Below are 24,015 nucleotides of genomic sequence, written 5' to 3' on the forward strand. Positions count from 1 at the left end.
AAATCTAGATACATTCTCTTTTCCTCTTACGACCCTGTTCCATAAAGCAGCCTTGTCTCCCCACCACCACTCTACCATCCTGCCTCCTGAAAAAGAAAAAAATCTAGCCATTTCACAGGCTCAAACACATGAAGTTTACAGTGAGCCTAAGTGACAAATTCCCTTCACTGAACTTTGTAAGTGGGAGTGGCCAATTTATATCTGTGGCCTTCAGGTACCCGGATCTGTTCAACTGAGTCTTACCACAATTGTTCCTTCAAAAACATTATCTGTGGTTCTATGGAATTTTCTCATTTCATGGGCATAGAAGCCTGACTCCTAATTTGTCACCTTATAAGTAAAACCCAGCTCTTAATTCCCTGGCTTCAGGAAAATGTGTGCCCTGTGGGAGATTTACATTTGCCTGTGGTGATTCTCTAGATTTGGTTTATTAATCAAAGGTGCCTTGCAATGGGAAAGAGAGCTGTGCTTGCCCACACACTTGAACTAGGACTCACTAGGATGCCTGTTTACCAGTCCATCTGCAAAGAGCCCTTAATGACCTTTGAAATTTCATCAGAACTACAAAAGTCACTTTCCCTGTTTGCATTCCTCAATTCTGGCTCTGCCTCTTGGAGCTGAGCATGTGGCAAGGCTGCTCACAGCTGGGCTGATTCTTCCTGCAGCGTTAGCTTGCTCTGTGACAGGCCAGTGCAAATTGAATTAATAGCCTATGAGTTTCCTCTGGTCTGCCACATCGGCAGATTCACACCTGGTTTCTCACTGCTTTCTTTCCAAACCTGGGCCAAGCCAAAGGCACACAAAAACAAGGGAGTAGGACTTAGAATTTATCTGGCTTGGTCTGTACCATAACAGAGTATCTGCTTGAATCAAGTTATCACCCCACCCACAAGCCTGAAATCCACGTGGGCTTCTGACAGCAACCTATGAGATCAGACCAAGCAGAGAATTCTCAACTCCCCCTTCACACTTCTAAATATTGAGTAACAAAAGGACCAGTTGAAAGGAAGGCAAAAAGTTAATCAATAGAATAACAAGAGTCTATGAACAACTCAGAAACCAACAAAGCTTTTTACCTATTCAATATGATTGGTTGGGCAGGTATTATTACAGTTGTTTAAAATGAGGAAATTGAACTTCCAAAGGATCCAATGATTTACCCTAGGCTACAGATGGCAGATCTGAGACCCCAAACCCAATTTTTGGAATCTGAAATGATATCCATTGCCTTTTATTTAGTAATACAGTACCAAACCAAACCAAAACAAAATAACCAAGAAAAAAAAACCTGAACAAGAAAATGACAAACAACAGAACACAGAGGTAGAGGGGAGAAATATGTGTGTCTGTGTGGGGTTTTTTGTTCCAAATTCATTAAGCTAGTATGTATAAATGGATAGACACACACCATTGCATTGTTTACTAAAATCTAAACAGTTTTCTGGGATATAATATATTGTGTTAGGCTTAAGTTCAGGCTTTTTTTTTTTTTTTTTAAGTTCACAAGTATTAGTCCTGAAAACAGACTATGTCCCAGCAAGAGTCCAGGTCAGTTCAAATTTATTTTTCTGTTTTCTTAGAAAATTTGTCATATCCTGGAAGCATATGGATTAATCTGTCTTTTTCTGACAGAGAGTCTAGATTTTGGCCCACATTTGTACCGAGTTACTTCTTCAGAGGCAGAGACCATGGAGCTGAACTGTCCCCAGGCTTTGCAGTAGTCAGTGGCTCATGGCTGATCCCGCACTGACTGACCTATCAGCATCTGTGTTCTTAGGGGGAGAGATAGGTTTAAGTGCCAGGGCAGTTGTTATACAAGCAACCAGAACTTGATGGATGAGTTTTCAACCTTAAAAGTGAAAATGAACTTTCTGACATATGGTAATCATTAGATGTCTGGGTGAATGAAAACTCTCCATCTTCTCTTTCACAAAGAATCAAAGCTTTGCCATGTTTAAGAAAATGAAACCACAACAAATAAACACAGAGTAATGAAAGTCTAAAGCCTTCAAAGGCAGTTACCTTGGCACCTTCTCCCAGTGGAGGACAAGGAGAACCCATCCGGACACAGACATTTGAAGCTGCCTTCAGTGTTACTGCATGTGCCCAAGGCACAGATTTCTGGCTCTTCCACACACTCATCAATATCTAAAAGAATTACATGTGTCAAAATCAAAACACAATGGAGACACCATCAAATACTGAATGCAAAGTGTGGAAGTACAGAGTGCAACTGAGTTTCAAAACCCTCCCAATAATGAAGATTTTTCCTGGATCATTATGCTGTCAGTGGACTTCTAAGCTCTGATATCTTTTTAAAAAGTAATCTTGAAAATTCTTGTTGTAAAAAGGGAATCTGCAAGTGCCTTCTAAGGGATACAATGAGAAACATCTCTTACCTAGACTCAGGTGCCTGGCTAATTAGAAAAGGTAATTTTCTACCACCCTAAGCTAGGAAAGAAACAAGAAACTCCAGGGTCTGACTTCACCACTGCATAGGAAGCAGAAGCTTGAAATTTTAATTGTGTTGACAATAAGTTAGTAAGAGATCCAGGTCTTTGAAACAAAAATTTATTCCCCTCCATCCATCCGCAGTGCTTTCCCCAACACCCTGTGCTATAGCCCTAAAACTATGAATTTTACAAGAATAATAACACCTATGAAAATAATCTTGTGCAGTGTAAACTAAAGATATCACAGAAGATGGGGTTCCTTCCTAACTCTCATTTGCAGGTTAGTTTTTCTCAAGACACAAAAATGTCTTTCTTGTAGAAGCTAGTTTTTCTTTCATCATATAGATAATAGGAATTTGATACACTTATAATTGTGATGTTTCCTTTAGCATATTAATATACATTAACCCTAGGAAGGGCTGATTAAAGATGGTCTACGCTGAAGTTTGAATGGCTTGGGTAACCATATGCCCTAGTTTTCCTAGGAGTGTCCTAGCTTATGCTTATTGTCCCGGCCTTATTATTAATAGCGTCCTCCTTAACACTGTCTTGGTTTGATCAATAAATACATGATCACCCTATGTATGGGAAAAGTATGGCACTCTTTCCAACAGACTTATCTATCTTTTCCTCTGATTTTCAGCAGGAATTTGTAGTAAAAAAGAGGTAAGTCTTGATTCTGAGCCATGTTATTTTTATGGAAATACCTTTTTTCCCCCAACAAAACATGTATCTCTTATATCATGGGGCTCTTTATTTTTGCATTTGTGCAAAGAGTTCTACCTACATCAAGATGTATTCGTATTATGAGTTCCCTCCAACAAGGTTCAACTAAGAGGAAGTTAGGAAATTAATTCCATTATCTTGACAATATTGTAAATACCACACAATAGGTATGTGCAACTCAAAGTGATTATCTTCCTGTTTAGGGCAAAACCAGTCTCTTCATCACTCTTATGTTATTACAGTGCCTTTATAATTGCATCATGTTGCTTGTGGTGTATTAACGCACCTGAGCTGCTGCTGATGACTGAATGACTCCATTCCCATGTGCCCTCCTCTCCCACATCCAAACTTTTCTTAAGAGAAAGGCCAACTTTCATAAAAATGCTCAAGTATTTCTTTTCATTGTTGTTTTTGTCATTGTCGTTAGGATTGTTTCTCTTATGGTAGAAATTAACCTATAGGTGATGACTTCATAAGGATAGGGACAAGGATGGCGGAATGGGCACATTATTCAGTATTCGGGAAGTCATTTTTCTGTCTATACATTTCCATTCTGTTCATCTTAGGGGAATTCTGCATTACTCATGGAGTAAATAAGGCTGATCTTTAGTAAAAGTAAAATAACACTTACAATAATTTGCACGTAGGCCTAATTTTGATAAACTGTTTCCATTTAGAATATTATCACTTGACTATGATTTAAATTGGATATATAATAAAATTTCCCCATGGTATTAAAAGTGGAGAAAATTCTTACTCATTATGGATTAGATACAGACCTATTTAAACGTGGGAGCATGGACTAGGTGACTTCTTAAAAATCCTTTCAGCCTAGTTATTTATGAAGTTCTGGCAATTAATGTCCTTCATTTAGTTCAATGACATATGTATTGAGGAACGCAGTACTATGAAATTTGCTGAGAATTTATTTGTAGTAACACATTTTCACTGCTCTATGGGTCAAAACAACATAGACAAATTATACAGCCACATTCGTCGAACCTTGAATGTGGTGTCACTTAAAGATTTTAGCTGGAATCAGGAAGCTATTTGTGGTTGCAACCTATTGGCACTTAAAAATATGTAATCCAGGATTTTTTACAAGTTGCATAAAAGCACACTGGAAAAGAGTCAGGGCCATATGACCACCCATATGCACAGAGCAAAACAGTGTCAGCAGATATTAGCGTGAGAACTGGATGTTCTTGTCTCATCATCTGAGTGCGAGAACATAAGTCAGACCCTCTGCTCTTGGATTTGTTTCCGATAAGAAAACACCAGCACACCATCATAAGAACTGACTTGGAGAATGCCAATGCAGTAACGAACACTGACAGTTCTCCCACTCTTACCTTCACACTTGTCATTCTGTAGACTGTATCCAGGGGGACAAATGCATCTGTAGGACCCGTCCAAGTTTTGACAGGTGCCTGGTGCACATTTTCCAGGTTCTAGAAGACATTCGTTGATATCTGCAAAGAAAAGGGAAAAAGAAAGAAGAGGTTCCCATTGGCATGATTTCCATCAAGCAATTAAAATTTCAAGGAACTGGAGTCAAATCAAAGAAATACATAAAACTACCATGGAGAAAAATTAACGACTCAATAAAAAGAAGCTCTATCAGCTTTCAGAAGTGTGCAGTAGACCAACCATGTTTTATGTGACCTGTCACAAATTAAGTATTTCCAGAAAAGTGCAGCATGTGAAAAGTCAGTGGGAATGCAGATTTTTGAGTGCACCCAAAGACTGTATAAGAGCTTCCCACAAAGCTATTTTAAAGAAAAAAAATATAAGAAAGCAAATCACAATTGCTTATGGGACAATTTAAGTTTCTGTTAAATTTAACAGTTTAACTATTCCTGCAAATGCAATAACTTAATTTAAAAACATAACAGAGAAATGTGTCCCCCCTCTCTCTCTCTCTCACACACACACACACACACACACACGCACACACACACACAGTCCACAGGTAGGACTAGTGTAATTCTCCTCGGATTTTTTTCCCTCGAGGCTTCTGAAGGAAGCATGGTGATAGGGCCTGCAGGATCCTTTCATCTCTGGGAGCATTCTTCGGATGGTACATGGAGGGTACATATAAAAATTACAGCTGCTAATGAGGCCACGCTTACCCACACAGGTCCTGCCATCTGGAGCCACCTCATAGCCCTCATTGCATCGACACTGGAAGGACCCCACTGTGTTGATGCACTGGCCATTTCTGCAAAGGTTCCCATTGCCAGTTGCACATTCATCAACATCTGCCAAAAAAATATCCTTTGATATATTCCAAAGAAAATGTCATAATTCCAGCAATGATCAAAACCTTTAAAGGGAGAAATACTTCTTCTAAGTTTCAGTGGACTTTGCTGGCACAGCCAAGCATTAAAAATTCCCATAAAGATCTAGTTTCTAACAATACACCTGGCTTTCCTCGCCTATCAAAACCTAACAAGATTACACTATTCTATTAATTAGAGATTGATAATTTATATTAGAACTTTATATGAGTTTCACTTTGGTCTTCCTTTATGCTTCATTTTTAAAAGCTAAAACTGAATTCCTAATACACAGTACAGCTGAGGGTATTAAGTATTCTTGTAATTAGAAGTATATACAATTAGCCTCTAGCATGATATACAATTTGGATCATTAATCTCACTTATAAATAACATACCAGGTTTTATAGGGAGGATTTTATAGATTCAATAATTGACTTCTTTCAAGCAAGGGTCTAGTGAAACATTGAGACAAGTAGGTCCACATAATTCCTGAATTATGAAATTTCTATACAAAAAATCACTTTTGTATGTTTTAAGATGTCACTGTTTCAATTTATTTAAAAATGTATTGAATTCACAGCACGGTACATATAAAAATTATAGCTGCTAATGAGGCATTTTAGTAAAAGTCATGGCTGTAGTTAGTCTATTTGACATTTACTTAGGACATTATATTTGACAACTCCTTTAACTAAGTGTTATGCATTAGAGGGCATGTATTTAAGAAAACCGGCTGGCACCCCGGAGAGGCTGCTAATTGCACAGAGCGCACAGGAAGCGGCCTTCCTCCGGCGCCCGCCGGTTTGCAGACGTACCTATGCAGTCGTTGTTGTGGGAAAGGATGAAGCCGTGGTTGCAGCGGCAGTTGAAGGACCCGATGGTGTTGCGGCAAGTTCCATTCCCACAGGCGTCTCGCTCACACTCATTTATGTCTAGTAGGAACAACAGGCACAGAGAAGCATGGCCGTTAACAGAGGAAGAGGTGAGTGGCTACCTGGGGGTTAAGGGCATTGTGGGGTTCACGATGCGTCAGGTGCAGGCTAAGAACATCTTGATCAGTGGCAGCTCCCCGTGAGCCATCAGCACGAGCCGAGGATCTAAACCCTGGGAATAAACCATTTCCTTGGTTGGCATGTGGAAGGAGGCAAGCTAAGGACATGAGAACTGGACAAGAATTATTTTACTCTATTGACTTCTAGAATTCTCCACCCTTGCCACTTTTCTCAAATATTTTCACTTGGAAATGGAAAATTCTGTGCGCATCTGGGTCTTGATTTGCTGCCACCTTTGGCAAACTTCAGCCTTTAAGATTCTCACTCCAATTTACCAAAAAGCAGTGAGTCACCTAATATTACCCAGACATCAGCAACAAAATAAATCAGGTTTCTAACTCACCTGATATTTTCGACATCCCTTCCTTCTTCCCAGTCCACCCGTAAAAGCCCATGACTAGTCCCACTACTGGTGACTTATCTCACCCTTCCAAACTATGCCAAAGTGATGGCACTTAATGGGGCTCTCCTGATACACCCGTGCATTATTATTTGTCTTTTTATTGGTCTATGACTTTTCTCTTTGACTATTTTATAAAGCTATTTTGGCATCTTTTTTGTCTTTGCACTGCACCACAGCAACTTGCAACTTTCTTATACAGCAGGTGTACATTATATCAAGGAGGAAATAAAAAATTAAAATGAAAGAAAGTTGATCCTGCTGGTTCGCGGGAGGGAGTGAGGCAGAACGAGGAGGGCGAGGGCACAGGCAGGGAGATTCTGGGAGTGGAAGACAACACCTCAGGTTAGCCAAATGCAGTGTTCAGAGTTAGGATTTCCTTTCCTTTCAAACTTGGGACATGAAGACAAGTTATCTGTGATCCTAAACCAGAAAGCTCTTGCTGACCCCAAAGTAATCCGATGTGTGTGTGTCTATGGCTGCAGGACTGCACTCGGATGAGTCACGCTACCAGCAATCAACAGCTGCTGTCTGATTCGTTTTTAGCCAAGCTAGTGAAATTCTTCTGTAGGGCAGGCTCCTTGGTAGAGGGTTCCAGACAATCAAGATGGAAGAGGAAAAAAGACTGTTAGTGCAGGGTGCCACTGCTCTGCCAGGGTAAGCTTCCCAGGAACAAGCAGGGCTCATGATACTCCTTTAATTTAAAACCAGTTATCTGTTCTGAAGAAGACAAAACTTGATAAGAAGGTGCCCTAATGGGTGAACCCAATTACAGCGAAAGCTAAGCTGTTAAAACATAAGATTCTATTGATTCTTCTTTTTTCCAGCTGTGAAACTGAATCATGTTCAGGGAGTGCCCAGAAAACTTAATGGATGGTGCTTGAAAGTAGAAAAAGGAAGGAGGAAAAGAGAGAACATGATTGATTAATATTTGGAATTTATTCTCAATCAGCATCCTGATTTAGTACTGAAAGCAAGGGGGAAGAGATTTAAAATCTTGAGCTCTCTTCCCATAGAAACAATGTGTTTTGTTTTGTTTTGTTTTGCCTTTGTGGGATCTGTAAGTTTGCCTTTGAGGATCTGGTACAAACTATAGACGCTTCTCAAAAAATGCTCATATTCAAACACTCAAAAGCTGCACTCTATTCCAGTAAGGCAAACCCACACAGATTTCATAAAATAATAGGCTATTAACATTAATAAAAAATACTTTTTGTCTTAATATTTTTCTCAGTTTTTCCCTTAGTCAGAAGTTTTTCTGACCTCGCAGCCAAATGAGTATCAAGGAAGAGGTTTATTATGTTCAGATTGCCAAAGATTAAATACCAAAGGATGTTAATGCTACAGGCCTGCTTGTGTTTTTATTTTACAAACAGCAAAACTAATACTGGAGGCTTAGTATTAACTTTTCTATGTATTCAGATGCAAATGAATTTTTCAACAGGCTATCAATTAAAAATAAAACGATAATCACACACTCACCCAGACACATGGTTTGATCAGCATTTGTTTTAAAACCAGTGTGGCAAAGGCAATAAAAACTTCCAACTGTGTCAATACACTGTCCATGGCTGCAAATATTGGGGATTTCTTGACATTCATTGCGATCTGTGGATAAAAAGTATCGTTAAGTATCTTAGGTAGAGTTTAGGAGACAAAATTGCATTACATAACTTACTTCTAGGTATCATGCTCAGGATTGATCCTAGCTCTAAACCAAGCCAGTAGAACAGACACTGGCATTATATTTATTTTTACCTCAAAATTAGTTAAAACTTACTCTCATTTACTGGGCACATTCAGAGTATGTTAATAATTCATGAAGGGATGGGAAAAATGTTCTGAAAGGTGAGAAAATTTAGAATGGGGAAGAAGAATCCAAACTGGGAGATAATCCGTTTGATTATGTGCCTCAGCAATATCACAGACTGTGGAATGAGTTAAGTATTTTGTCTAGTCAAGTTCTGCTGCCTCAAGTCATGGACCCTTCGTGGCTTCCTTTGGAAATTTGTATCAGTGTCAAACAAATCCCATTGCTAAGGTAGGTTTTCCTGATGGACAGCCCACACTGTCCCTTGTTCAAGTTTCACTTCATTGTTTTGTCTTACTCCTACAACTTTTTGTTCCATCTTCATGTGTACACATGGCTCCTTTTAGCCCTTGACAATCCTAATGATGTTTCTTTTTATTCATATTCATTCAGAGGAAAGCCCTGTCATCTTGCCTCTGCCAGTCTTTAGGCTCTAAATTATATTTATCATCAACTGAATCTTTGTTGCTCTCCTGAAATCTGATGATCTGAGGGGAAGAATTTATTAGGTGAATCTATGAATGGTATAACCACATGCCTACTTAATGCCTCTAATTTAATTTTTTAAAGCTCTCAAGACTCTACGCTTAGGACATGTGTCATCCGAAGAGCACTGTATCATCCTGGTTTTCCAACTGTCATAAAAGAGAGCCAACAGCAGAATGCCAACTTGAGTGTAGATTCTGTAAAGCACAGCAATTACCCTGCTTCCGTCTGAATCATCCAAACTTGCTGTTGACTTGTCTACTGAGCAAACAGCAACTGGGAATGGGCACTTTTTGTGCCCAAAGCAGTTGTGCTCATGCCCAAAGAGATCTGCCCTCTATTTCATGTGCTCAGGCTGCCATTTTTATGACTACCTCCTTCCAATATACAGAACATTAGACTTGATGAATCACCATACAATTGAAAAGTCTCAAGTGAGCTTGAATATATCACCTTAATGGAGAAATTGGGATACAGCAGCTTAGGAGCTATCTAGAAGTGCTTGTTAACCTAACAAATTATGATCATTCCCATTGGAGAAAATGGATTTAAAATGAGCAAACTGGATAGGCAGAAGAAATTTAGTTCCATTGCTAAGCTCTATAAAAGGAGCTGATTTTGAGGAAGGGTGTCTCAGAGCCTACCAGAGTTGGACCGAACCTTGGGTGCCCTCAGGGAGTACTGGATCTCCAAGTATGCAAGGGACTAGGTCTGTCTTCTCCCTGGGGCCCACGGGAAACAGAGTGCACTAAGGATCTTCTTAGAGAAGGAATTAGGAAAATTCTAATTAGGAATTTTCTTTCCCACAGTGCCATTTCATGTTGGTTTTAAGAAAAGGAAACATGGAGCACTTAGAGGTTCTAATGGTAAAATAGAAAGTTACAATTTTAGAGAACTTAATTGTGAAGTTCACTTTGTCTGGAGACCAGAAAACTAGGTTTCTACAAGCACCAGGGTTTGAGCTCCCAGGAAATGATGTCTGAGGCAGAGATAGGAGGTTTAAACACGGTTTCGGGGGGAAAAAAACACAGCAGACAGAGATCATGAGGAAGTGGCAGGGAAGGACATGTCTCTTGCCTTTAGCTGGGCAGGACATTTCAGAAGGGGGCTACATTTGCTCTAAATATACAGCTCCTCAAGTCGGACTAACCTCCTGGATTTAGATACCTACTCCTTCTCTCAACAATGTGGGTAATATGGCCAGCTGTGATCTGGGGTTTGAAATGATGTACTTATGAATTCAAATAAAAATCTAATGATGGAAAGGAAATTTTGGTTCTTTTCATCTTAAACACAGGGCAAGAGGGGTATTTTTGCAGTGTGCTTGAAAAAATGTCATGCATAGGATAGCATTTGAAGACATTTTAACATATTTTAAAAGACATAAATGAAGATAATTCCAGAGTGAAGTCCTCTGCCCTAGAGGCTGAATAATTGCAAAACTCAAGTACATTCCCTTTCTTCCGAGGATTCCAATGAATGAGGGAAAGTGAGTTTGGCTACAAACAACACTCACTCACTCACAGTACTTATCCCTGGTTAGTGCTGGATGAGTTTTATTTGTGCTGATGTTCTACAAGAAAATATGGCAGGGCTTAAGCTTCAACAGGCCCTAGTTGGACGTGTTGTCTTGATGTATAAATAGCTCATCCCACTTCTCACCTGAGTGTGAAATGGTATGAAATGACACGTTCTGTATTATCAGTAATTCCTTATTTTGATTGGAATTATCCTTTCCAGTTTCAAAGAAATATAAATTAAGAGCAAAATGCAGGGAAGTGGTATAAATGCCAAGTTACACTAGGGTATTGTGACTCATATCAGAGACGTCCCCACTTTTCCTGTCCTGTTTTTTTAATACATGGATAACAACTGCTTTGTTGACAAAATGCTAAACACTTGCACATGTTCCTTTAAACCCAACAAAACAAGCCTTGATTCTCAAAGTGAGTTTTTGTTCTGCTATTACACCCTCTTCCCACCAAGGTCTAATAAAACAATGCAAAATACCCTACAGAGAACAGTACACTTCCTACCACTTAATCACTGGTAGGCAAGGAAATCCAAGGAAAATCTGACCACGTTCCCTTGTGTTGTTTCATTCACAAATGCATAAAATATCCAGGAAACTCCTTGGGAAATGAACCATAGCAAAATAACACATTCTTCCTGCCCGCCATGCTAAATATACAATGATTTATAATTACTCAAAAACTCACATGAAAATCATTCGGAGGTGTAATTTTGTTTCTGGGCTGAAACACCGGTGTTTTAATTTTGGTGCACTGGCTAGAAGATGCCATCAGATACTTAAAACTTTACCATCCATTTGAGCTAACTCATCCCTCTTATTTCTACCACATCCATGACAAAAGTGAACAATGAAATAATCTATCCTCTAGGGGAAAGTTTCTCATTTTACTGTAGGTGACTTATAGCTAATAAAAGGCTGTTAATGTTTGCTGCCCTCAGTTCTGTTAGATGTTTAGGAGCAAAAGTGGTGCTGTTGGTCCTTTTTGCTTAGTTTATGCAGGTTACTCTTGCTCAGGAGAGGTTCACTGTCTAGAATTGGGGTGTGAGGCTGGAAAGGTGACAACTTCCTGCCTTAAGGGGAATTATGTAAAAGGAAATAAAACAGTATTTGGCCCTGAATACTGGTCAGGGGACTGTGTGTGTGTGTGCACGTGTGTGTGTGTGTGTGTGTGTGTGTGTGTATTTGTGGGAAGGGGTGTTTGCAGCAGGGCAGGAGATTGGCAAATATGAAATCTATGTAGGCACAGGATATATTTCTTGTTTTAAAAACATTGCCTCTGTGTTTAGACATTTCAACAATTTTCTTTTTGCTAGTCTAGCTACTAGAACTCAGCAGTCCAAACCATAACTCACGTACTCTTCAACCTGACCTTCTCAAAAATAGCCAGGTACGGGAAGCAGGATGAAGCCCGGCCATTGGCGGGCCCAGGCAGCCGGCAGGGGGCCACTCACCATTGCACTGGCCGGTGGAGGTGAAGCGGTAGCCGGGCTTGCAGTCACAGCGGAAGCTGCCCGCCGTGTTGATGCACTCGGCATTGCGCTGGCACACAGGGCCGTTCTGACACTCGTCGATATCTCCAAGCAGAAGAGAATGTCATTAGGAGGAGAACAGAATGGGGGGTCAAGGTGACGAAGCCTCTCACAGAAAACGGATTTCTACTTTTCTTATTTTGATCAGTTCTATTGAACAGACAAGGGAACACTAGAGACTTATTTTCTAGTTTTCCTGCTTTGCTAATATTTTTCATAAATGTGAGTTCTTGGTTTATGACCACATATGGACTCTAATAATGCTATGTCTAAAAAAAAAAAGTCATGAAACTCAGCTGCTAGGATCAGGACTTAGCATGGTCTAGACTAAATATCCTAGGAAATATCACATTTTGCTCAAAGACCCCAGGTTTATGATTCTATCAGGTCACTTTCGTCCAGAAGGTTCTAGGTTCTGTAAGCAAGGCATCTCAAGATTTCGTGCACATACGAGTCACTTGGGATCTTGCTGAAAGGCGGATTCTGATTCAGTGTGTCTGGGGAATGGCTTGAGATGCTACATTTCCAATAAGCCTGCAAGTGATGCTGGTGCTGCTGATCCACAGGCAGTGTGTTGAACTACAGGGCTGTAAAGGCTCCTGCTTAAATTACTGCCACATGGCAGTCAAATCGAGGAAACTTAATACGAGGGGCCGCACATAAAACTACTGAGAACAATCCAACTCTCACTATCAAAGAAAAGAATAAATGGGCATTGTGTGCTTCAGAGCTTTGACTATACTCAGGGGGTTATTTGCCTTTCTTTTCTTTTCTTTTCTTTTCTTTTCTTTTCTTTTCAACCAGGTAGCTAAGGTAGTTCAAATTCATGGCATTGTGAAAGTTACTGCATAGTCCAGGCTATGCCAGGGGCACAATACATGTTTCCTGCCCCTGCTCCTATGAAACTATCTAACCCGGGCTAAGTTAGGAAACAGAATAGCCTAGAACACAGGCGGAAGCCGGCTCTTACCACCAGTACTGGGGTTTTACAAAGTGGGCTCAGCCAAAGAAGTTCCCACAAGGGGGCGGCAAATACAGCAACTGATGCCTCACAGGTGTATGCTTTTGTGGCGGGAAACCTCAGGACGACTGTTCGTCAGTGGGGGGGTTCTGGCTAATGTGGGGTGGGGTGTGCCTCTCTGGGCAACAGTAGAAGTATGCCTGCCTTGGGTTACAGTGGACCCAAGACCAGCACCACCTCACTGAGCAGGTCTGCCCTGGTCTTATGAGTATACAGAAACATAGAGGTAGCCAGTCTGTGGAGAAGCCAAATGGTATCACAGACAAGCATTTCTATGGAGCATCAGATGACTTGCTTGGGATTATATGCATAGTTGGGGAGAATGGATGCATGGATGTTCCCTAACTCCCTTCTGGAATCCATTCTAATTTCAGTGTTACTGAGGTGTGTATGAAATCGACCTTTGTTTTCTGATTCTGAGAGCTAAGAGTGTGCTGGGAAGTGGTTGACCCTGGATGAAACATTCACCCTGTTGACGTATATCCTGTGAAATGGAACCCAAAAGCTGGAATGCTTTGTAATCTCAATATCCACTGACTGTTACCTCGACAGCAAAGTGCCTTATGTTGGTACAACTGAGGGTTTTCAATCTCAGGTGGATAGCAAGGGCTAGGTTGATTTGGCAGTCATGGGGAGCCATGCCTATAGGTTTGGGATCTCTAAATGGAAGAGAACAAAAGAGGCCCCAGGAAGGGGGCAGGCATCCTAGGCAGGTATGAAAGAGGGAAGACTGGCTATGAGGAAGACAGCCAATGTTAGATTATCTGCTCATCTGCTGTGGGCTCCTTTCTTTTCTGCTGCATCATGCTTCCTCTCCTGCTTCCTCTCCAGACACCTGATCCTTGATGGCCTTCCAAAGCACAGGGGCCAGGGCAAAGGCCTGAGATGACTATCTCCTGAGGAAGGCTCTAAATGGCTCTCACCTCATTCCCTGCCCCCACCAACCACAGCAGGCAGAATCAGGGACTTGCACCCACTTGGCCACAGTAACTGAAAGCCTGGTGAGGCTGGAGAATTTAACAAGCATGTGCTGAGGACCATAACTTTACTCATGGGCTGTGAGTTTGTCCCTAGTTTAGGGGAAAAAAAAAAAGGTTTTTTAACATTAAAATGTTGACATATGTGCTCTAACACATGCTGTAAGGGGTAATAACCCTCTCTGACATGAACAAAAACTCTGCAAGAGGCCCAAAGTTTAAGTATTAAATAGACAATTATTCCAGCTATCCGAGGGCACATGGTATATTTAATAACCAGTAATGTCCCTTTTACTAAAATGTAAAAGTACACTATCTTCCCCAGATGTAGGAAAAATATGAAGTGCTGTGAGGAATGCACAGAATCACAGTACATCCACATGGCAAGGGGAGGTAATTTGAAAATGAAAAAAGGACCACTTGCACACAGGCCAACATTCTTCATATAAAATCGAATTTGCTGTTCTTGCCATTTGGAATTCTCTCATGCATTTGGAATATTTGCATTAACCTTGTTTTCACTTGGGAGTAGCACAGGCTCCGAGTGGAAGAGAGCACTAATTTTGAGATTCAAGTAAAGATGACCGCCCACCACCCATGCTCACTTTCAAGCAGTGTGAAACAAAAGCAATCTGTGTGACACACCCAGGAACTCAAGGCTTTCTTATATCAGCTGGGAAATCTAATACATTGTGTGTCGGGGAGGGGGGTTGGGCAGGGCTGGGGAATGTTCGTCCTGCTTTTTCCACTGGGAGTTAGGGAATTTTTTGCATGAAAAAATGATGTTCCGCATGGTGCCCTACACTACTGCTAGAGCTTGATGGATTTCTGAAATTCCAATGTTGTGAAATTGGCCAAGTCTATGTGGGCAAGTAGCTCGCCAGTTGGCTCATTTCTGGACATGATATAGTAACATCACTTACCTTCACAAACCAACAACTTGTCATTATAGAAGAAGCCCACTGGACATTCACATCTGAAGCTGCCAACCATGTTGATACACACTCCATTTTCACAGACCCCTGGGATCTCCCGGCATTCGTCAATATCTGGAAGCAGAGCAGCCCCACATGAGTGATGGCATGGTGCATGATCTCTGTGCAGGGTAAATGGGCGCTGAAAACCAGCAGCTTCTAACTCAGTGTTTACATAAGGTCCAAAACCAAAACAGAGAAAGTGCATGGGTGTTTGGGTGGGGAGGGGGGTGTTAAGGTGGTGGTGATGGAAATGGGGGATGTCAATCAATATCAAATCAAAATAATAAACTGCTTTTCAGACACTCTGTCAGGATTTAGTACCTGGATGTAGTGTCTGTCTTTTTGGTTTTGTTTCAGAACATAAGCTTTGTCCAGGTAGGGGCCATCTTGGTACCCACTGGGCACTATGTACCAGATGAGTAGAATAAAGGGACCTTTGAGAATAAGTGGCCTCTCTGCCCAAAGTGTGCGGTGGGGTTTGGCTAGCATGGGAAAGGAGAGCTGGTGAAGCACAGAGGAGCCCATGGTCATAGACGACTTGGATCTTTCAAATTCCCCTTCAACACTCCCTTCCTCCTCTACGTGGCTTTGAGAAGTGGGTAAGTTAGGTCTGAGAGTGTAAGCTGGGCCCATGGTGACTGTGGGGGCCAGCACTGAGGAAGGACTGTTCTGTTGCCACAGATTGTGGCTTCCGAAGGCCAGGGGCTGGGGCTGGCTGTGACACCACGGTTTTACCGGTCCCTAGCATGCTACTGGAGTCCATTAAAATGTGGTAAATTAAGAACCAGTATCTGGAAGGTGGGTTGGTGAGCACTAAAACCAGACCAAAGCAGGAATGACAGCAGAGCCAGAACACAGGCGGCTTTTAAAGCAGGGCTGGCCCACTGATGAGAAGGACTTGTGGGCAGGTCTCACCTCCTCACGGGCGTGGTGGTCCACTCTGTCTGACCTGCTCTCAGCTCCCAGCCACTCAGTGTCTTCGAGGATTATAGTAGTAGGAGTGTTAACAGGGTCTCACTTGCTGTATATCTGGCCTATTTCTCAGCATTCACCCTGGATTTACTCACTGAATCATCACAACCACTCTAAGAGATGGTCTCCAGGTACTGTAACTACTACCATCACTGGGCAGATGATGGAACTGGGGCCAAGCCAGCGGATGGAACTTGCCAGAGATCACACAGCTAAGAAGAGGCAGAGTCAGGATCTGGTACCAGGAATCTGCTAACAGGCTATCCTGCCTCCCTCAGGCTTCTCCACATCACAGTTTCACAAAACCATAATTGAATTACTTGTTATCCTGGAGGACCGCCCCCCCCCCACCCCTTGCTGGAGTTGTGCAAAACACTTCAGAAGCTGGGAGGGGATGTAAAGCCCCGGTCTTCCCAATCCACCAGGTATCTGTTACCAGGCTGTTGAGGTAGTTCCATTGACATATTATAGTCAGGAGCCTCTGCAAGGATGTCTGTTTGCCTGAGTCATCAGAAGACGGCCACATTGTACGTGGAGCCTACAACAGCTATCACGTTCCAGAATAATCATACTCTAAAGCCAGCCTGCTTTGAAGGAGAAATTTGACAGACCACAGGCTTATTTTAGACCCTTTTCTGAAGGGTTTGATTTTGTTTGAAGGCAAACTGATCTCTTTAATAGAAAAAACAGCTTAGTGTATATTCTTATTTTGAATACAGGTGATTATGTTTTTGGATTTTTCACACATTTGTCATTCACGTTCTTAAAAGGTTATGCAAAGTAACATCACAACTGTGTGCTATCAGCAAACAAACAAACAAAAATTCAGATGACATTCTTTTAGTTCAAACATGAAACATTATATTCACATTCATTTATTTTAAATTTAAGTGATGTATTATCAAGTTTAACAATAACAGACTGGGTCAAATTTCTAGCCATTGTTGGGCATGAAATAGCAAAAGGATATATTAAAAACTGTATTTTCTTTTCCTGTCTGGATTTCATTTGAACTTCAACTTGGAGAAGTTTATATTTTAAGACAAGATTAATAAACTTGCTATAGTTTTAACCCCATACGAAATGGGTTCTATATGCCAACAATCTTAAGACCTTTCAGAAGGAGAGTATAAAGCTCAAATAAAACAAAGTTTCTCAGTCATCTAAATATTTTGTCACGGTGGAATTTGGTAACAATAAGTATATTGCTAACTATCACATTTCCAGCTTTCAAGAGCTTGAGGCAAAGCAAGCTGTGAGTCAGGACTGGATTTGGGTCCCAGCTCTGTTATTAATTAGCTAGGTGACCTCGGCTGAGTCCCTTACCCTCTCTGGGCCTCTGTCCCCTCAGCTGTAAAGCAATGCATTTGGAATACATGATGTCTGAGACGTCTCCAGCTTGACTGGTGGATGATGTTGATGCTGTTTCTCGAATATTTGCCTGCTGCCAACCTTGGAGGGCAGGCCTTGCTGGGGGACATGCCTGGTCTGTCCACGGAGAACCCTCACTATTAAAGACCACTTATCTTTGGATCAGAGATTCAAGGGAGATGAAAAGATCTGTTTTGGGAAAGGGAAAAACAAAGCAGCGAGGGCCAGGTGTTTCATGCCAATGTCATTTAGCAGCTTTTCCTTCCAAACCATGAAGTTTCTTTGGACGTTGACTAGACTGTGGAGCCATATGGATTTGGCACTAAGGGAGTCAGGCTGATTGCTGGACCAGACCCTTGTTTTCTTAAACAAGGTCATTGGAAAGGCTGATGTGGATTTCAGTTTACTTATTAGGAATATGGTGGAACAAAGCAAGAGGTGATGTTTGCTACTAGACACAATTGCTCAGACTTAGGAGGGGCATCTAAGGATGCATATAAATCACACTGGGGAAAGAGTCTGAGAATGCAATAGCTTTCCATCTACTTTTATGTTATTTGCTTTTAAACCACAAAGGCCTTGCCGCCGTTGGCTGAACGCCTGCAATACTTCTGAATCTTGCACAAGCATCTCTAGTCTCTAGTGCTCTAGTGGTCTCTGCTCCAGTTACCAGACGGGGCCTCCGATTGGAAAGATTTTTTTTTTTTTTCACGTCTGAAATTCCCAAAGCAGATGATGACCTGAGGAGATTCCATGTGAGATAAAACTGATCCCCAAAAGGGCTTTGGTGAATAACCTACACATAAAGATCGGTATGAAAAGTCATATTACACTCACATCTTAGTCAGAAGGAAAGATCGGGAAATAGAGTCAAATCAAACATCAACTGGCCCCACTCCCAGAATCTCTCTTTGTTGATGCCTAGGGTTGGTTTAACTAGGCTTGACTGTAATTGTGTGAGAAGCTTTCCAGCCCCCTTAATCACAAGCAACAAATGTTGCTGCCAAGTAGGTGGAGCTTCACAGGGTGTTTGCACTTTGTTTCAAACTAAGAATCAGTGTTTCAATAAAGCTAAATGGCATTGTTTAACTATTTTTTCCTTCTAAGAAAAAAAAAAAAGCAAACTGAGAAAATAAGGGTGTGTATCCCCCTTCTTAAACACAAAGGCAAAACCAGAAAATTCCAACAATGGCACCATAACTCACCAACAGGTAACCCGGTATAAATGTCAATGACGAAGCCTGGCCTTTGACTTCCGCAAAGCGTAGCAAATTCATCTGCAGTGATTAAACAAAGATGGGGAGAGAGGGGCGAGAATAAGGGTCAGCAAAGAGCGATGACTGGGCTGAAAGAACTTACTTCTTAAACGTCTTCAAAAATATTTATCTGTATTTTGAGGAATTTAAAATAATAAATAAATCTGAAAGTTCCCCAAGATGTTGTAACCTTGCCCTTAAGGCAAACACTGAATGAAAAGTGAGCTCATGTTGACGTATTACTGAAAAAGAAGCAGAGGTCTCCACATCACAGCCCACGCATTTGTATGAGCTTGCCTGTAGGAATTTGGGTTTCTAGAAGGATGTTTAGCTCTGAACCCAGGGACTGGCAAGAGTGTCTCTTTCCACTCGCATTAAGGGATCTAGGATTTGAGGAATGCTTACAAAAGCCATTTCCTCAGTAGATTGGGGGAGACCATAGCAAATCTAGCCAAGTTCTTGACATCAGGTCTATTAATGACTAATTCAGTTGAAACAACCAACTTATGTCATTACTTCAATTTGGGGAGCTGGATTTCATTTGGTGCAGCTCTCTCATTCTTTCTCTCTCCCTCCCCCGACTCTCTATCTTCCTCTCGTGCGCCCAAATTCGTCAAAGTTGATAATAAAGGATGAATGAAGTGTCATCTGCAGTTCCTTTTAACTCCGAGGTCCTGTAATTGCAGATCCCGACTGTAACTGATAGAGCATGGCTTCGATCTAAGCTCAAGGGGGCCATTGCGCTATTGGTCAAACACGCTGAAAATTATAAAAGGTTTCTGGAAGTATTTTAATCAAAATGTATCAAAATGTCCTTGATACGAGTGCCTGCTTCTAACAAGTATAGTACCAGCTGACATTGGTCATCCAGAAAAATTTCAGGAATCTCAAAACATGTGCAGACTATATACCTAATGAAAAGCCATGACTAGATTTGGCCAAGATTCAACATGAAGAAGAAATCTTGCATTTGATATTTAGAATACTTAAGTTCTTAAAAACTCAGATATCTCTGAAAGTAAATGGTAGTCTTTATTAGGGGTTTCCAAGGCAGTTTGTAGGGGAACAATGATCCATTAAGATAAAAAAAAAAATACTAGGATTTCTATTTCTCTTTGTAAAATCTAATTTAAAAAATTTTGTGCATATTTTCTAATAGAACACTTTGTGAAAATAACAAATGCAATAATAAATGCATTTTTCGATCTAACTGAAAAAATATATATAGACATACATACATGGAGTACACACCAAGTATATGTAACCTCCAGCTTTTTTACTGGTAGGTATGTGTAATCAAAAGATTTGAAGCCCATTGGTCAAAAGCAGGGGTTAGCAATTTTCTTCTTAAAGGGCTAAAGAGTAAATATTTTAGTTTTTGCAGGCTGTGCAGTCTCTATTAAAATTGCTCAACTATTCCATGAAAGCAGCCATAGAAAATAAGTAAACAAATTAGTATGGCTGTGTTCTAATGTAATTTTATTTACAGACATGAAAACTGGAAGTTCATATGCTTTTCAGGTCATGACCTACTATTCTTTTGATATTTTCCAACCATTTTAAAAATGTAAAAACCGTTCTTAGCTTTTGGGCCATACAAATATTGGTGGTGGGCTGGATTTGGTCCATGGGCTGTAGTTTGCCAACCCCTGGTTAGAGACATCTTGCAGACTGGAGATAATTCTTGGTAATTCTGAGTGATGATGATTATATTATTTCTGGAGTAAACAATGGACAAACTGATATATTTCACTAAAAAAGAATATTCTGTTTTATGCATTGTCAGATAACACCAGACAAGAGATTTAATATCTTCCAGATCACTGTGGGGAATGGAGTAGGTACTACAGAATGTTCTAATCAATAACTACATCACAGTCATTCACTCTAACTGATGATGTCATCATTTACCAGCTGATATAAGAACCATGCACCAATTCACTTCATTTACTCCAAGGGCATGGATTAGACTTTTTTAAAACAAATAACATCATATAGATTTTTCTCTATGAGGATATAAGAAAAAATTTCTCTCAAGAAGAGTTGTGCTTTCGCATGGTGTTAGGTTTGCTTTATAGTCATTGAGACTCTTAGACTTGATTATCGTTCCCTTTTTATATGAGCTGCTAGGAATTTTGGAGCCAAACTTATTGCTCATCTTTGGCAAGTGTGTAGAAATTCCCAGCTTGGATTTTTGCATATTAGCCTCGCTCCTTGCTCCAAGTTTCTTACCCTTGTTTGCCATTTGCCTTAGGCCTTCTTATTTTACATTCAAATCTTTGTGGGTTGCCTTAAATTCTTTTTGGAACAAGACCAGTTACAAATAAGTAAGGATAATAGGAATATGGCTCACCTATCTGTCATATTGCTTCGCCTAATGTTTCCAGTCTTTTAGCTACATGGTGAACGCCATAACAATTACAATGTTTATATTTTTATGATATGCTGAGTCTATAAGTCTGGTGAATGAAGTAGTGTACAAGTTAGAAAGTGTGTTCTGTGACTCAATTTTCAGCCAGAACTGTGAGTTTAAACATTCGCTTCTGTGAGTGAATCTTTGCTTAGGAGGGTAAACAATGAACACTGCCCTTCCCTTGTTCCCAACAGCCCATGCATAATTTATCAACCTACGTTTTTGGCAATGGTGCAACTCACCTGTGCTTGGGATGGGACACTGTTCACAGGGCTTATTCCAGGCCCGGCCAATGTTGTAGGAACAACAGCACATCTTCTTCGTCATATTGAACAAAAGTTCTCCATCACAGGTCTGGTTGTCAGCATAATAGTTTCTGTAGCACAAACTTCTTCTCATATCTAGAGCGAAGCGGTTGGTGATGTCGCAGGGAGAGCACGACAGATTTCTAAGGGGATACTCAAGGACTGCACTTCTTTTGGATTTTATTGCAACTTGCAGGAATAGCCTGCCCTTACACAATTTTCTATCCACATATGCTGCTCTCAGAAAGGGAACTTTGAGAAATGTATTCCCTGGTATTTTGTGCCACAGAACGAAGTCATTATGGAGCTGCAGCATTAATAAACTTTACACGACTCTCCACCCAGTCTCTTAGTAACAATTCTCCACTGCTATTTGGCAGCAATTTTCTCATTTCCGACTCATGATGTTTTAATGCTGTAGGTCAGTGCTGTAAATATAATTGTATAAAGATACACCCAAAGTCAAACAAAAGAAGTACTATGAAGCTGTTGTTTGGGATTTTCCAACATTACATTTTAAAGAAAACTCCCAACCACCCACACAAAGTGGGGAAGAAAGGTCAAGCTTAGGTTTACAAGGGAGGAGGCTTTCACAAAGATAGCAAAAGGGTGGCAGGCAGCACTCGGTCTGATGAGTAACGTAACACTAAGGATCAATGGCTGGTCTTGCAGATGAGGACCAAACTTTCATGGTTCAGGAAAGCCTGGACTTACCCATGCAATTGTTTCCCCCATTCACTTGCATGTAGTCTGGGGGGCAGATACAGGTATAGTTGCCGACAGTGTTGTAACATGTTCCTGGACCACAAATTCCGGGGGTTTCACATTCATTCACATCTGGAATCCAAAGAGAAAATGGCATGTGAAAGGAAAACTTTACTCTGTGGAATGGCCTGAGACTCAGTGTCCCTATAAATGCTGACAATGGTGGAGAAAATCCCCAGGAGCACTTGGAAATCTGGATGAGAAAAATTGATGTTTAATTCATCAGTGTCCTTTGTCTATGCTCGTGTGTGTGTTTTCAGGAAAGGAAGTTCTGGAAAAAGAGGTTTTGCCTTCTGATATGAGTTCCTAGTAAATGAGTCCGTAACATCCTCAAAGGCATGCAAAGATGGAAATGCAGACAAATTATAATTCTCAACTATCCTTCAGAAAGACAGCTAATACTTCAAATGTTCTCAAAATTGATGGAAGGATATGATATATCCTGAAGCCATCAACCATTGGCTTCATGAATCTGCATTGGTAAGGTAGTATGGAGGTAGGTATTTCATACCTCTATCCCCATTTTCAAACATAGGGGTTGATTCTAATCTTTGTTCATTACAGGGGTCTTAGAGCTGTGTCATATAGCTCAACTATATGTCATATACTCAACTGTGTCATATACTCAACTAATACCCAATGAGGTTGCCACTTATCGAGGTCACCTATCAAGCCTTTTGGAGATCCGAAGGAATGTTTCTCCTCCAGGATACAAGGAGTTATCTTCCCTAACTAGTTGTGTGACTCCTGCATATAGAACATATAGAAGAAAACCATCTCTCCCACCCTGGTCTACAGTCAAAGTGCTCTGAAAGCCAAAAGTGGTCAATGTCCCCATCTTTCCAATAACACGGGATGAACAGGAGTTACCACTTCCATCATAAAACCAAAGAGGCTGCCTTTTTAAGGGAAGCTCATTTTGCTGCATTAGTACAGATGATAAATTGTGAAGAACAGGAAGAAGAGGAACTAAGAACCTCCCAGAATACAGAAGTCACTGAAATGAGTCTGTGCCACTCTAACAGAAATGGCTTTTCTAAAGTGCCCAGAAAACTGCAGACATAAGTGAGACTATGGCCCAAGATAATAAAACTCCACTTTTCTTAGAAAAAGAGGAAGATTTGGGGTGTATAGGAAATGATAGCATGTCAGTAACAATGCAAGCTGCCCCTTGTGCAGCTAGCTATGTTCATGTCTAGCCCATTACGCTATATTGCTAAATTCTTAGTTTTACTGGTGATTCTATGCTGGCTTTTGGGGTCAGGTCTCAATAGTTGAAAGAACTCATCATCCTATCAGGACCACTTACCATCACACACTCGGGTATCTTCGTTCAGGTAGTAACCAGTTGGACAGCGGCACTGGAAACTGCCAAATGTGTTGATACATTTCCCGCCTTGGCACAGCCCCGGGAGTTCTTGGCACTCATCAATGTCTATCACAATGAAAACAACGGCATTTCTTCAGCATTGTCAATAAACCCGAGGAAGTTCAAAATGTGCATACTTGAAGATCAAGGATACAGAATTACCTTCCAATATCACAGTGATAGGATTGGGCCGAAAACCTTCTCCTCCAGGACAAAGAATTTTGTACTCAGCTATTGAAACAAAAAATCAAATTGAGTTCTTTTGAATCGAAAACTTCTAGAAATAGTGTTCTCAAGAGAAAGACTGACGTATCCAA

General features: G+C 40.8%; 1 protein-coding gene across 1 annotated transcript in view; it reads right to left on the reverse strand.

The window, feature by feature from the left end:
- The window catches only part of FBN1 (fibrillin 1), a 228,619-nt gene that overhangs the window by 27,183 nt on the left and 177,421 nt on the right, over positions 1 to 24,015 (reverse strand). Inside the window, exons 38-49 of the mRNA XM_021693975.2 lie at positions 23,861 to 23,929; positions 23,639 to 23,764; positions 22,279 to 22,401; positions 21,502 to 21,660; positions 18,796 to 18,867; positions 15,194 to 15,319; positions 12,195 to 12,317; positions 8,396 to 8,521; positions 6,277 to 6,393; positions 5,312 to 5,440; positions 4,532 to 4,651; positions 2,023 to 2,148 (exon numbers count right to left, since the gene is read on the reverse strand). Of these exons, the coding sequence (XP_021549650.1) occupies positions 2,023 to 2,148; positions 4,532 to 4,651; positions 5,312 to 5,440; positions 6,277 to 6,393; positions 8,396 to 8,521; positions 12,195 to 12,317; positions 15,194 to 15,319; positions 18,796 to 18,867; positions 21,502 to 21,660; positions 22,279 to 22,401; positions 23,639 to 23,764; positions 23,861 to 23,929 (1,416 nt within the window). The remainder of the gene's footprint in view (positions 1 to 2,022; positions 2,149 to 4,531; positions 4,652 to 5,311; positions 5,441 to 6,276; positions 6,394 to 8,395; positions 8,522 to 12,194; positions 12,318 to 15,193; positions 15,320 to 18,795; positions 18,868 to 21,501; positions 21,661 to 22,278; positions 22,402 to 23,638; positions 23,765 to 23,860; positions 23,930 to 24,015) is intronic.

Source organism: Neomonachus schauinslandi, chromosome 9, assembly GCF_002201575.2.
Source record: "Neomonachus schauinslandi chromosome 9, ASM220157v2, whole genome shotgun sequence".
NCBI lineage: Eukaryota > Metazoa > Chordata > Mammalia > Carnivora > Phocidae > Neomonachus > Neomonachus schauinslandi.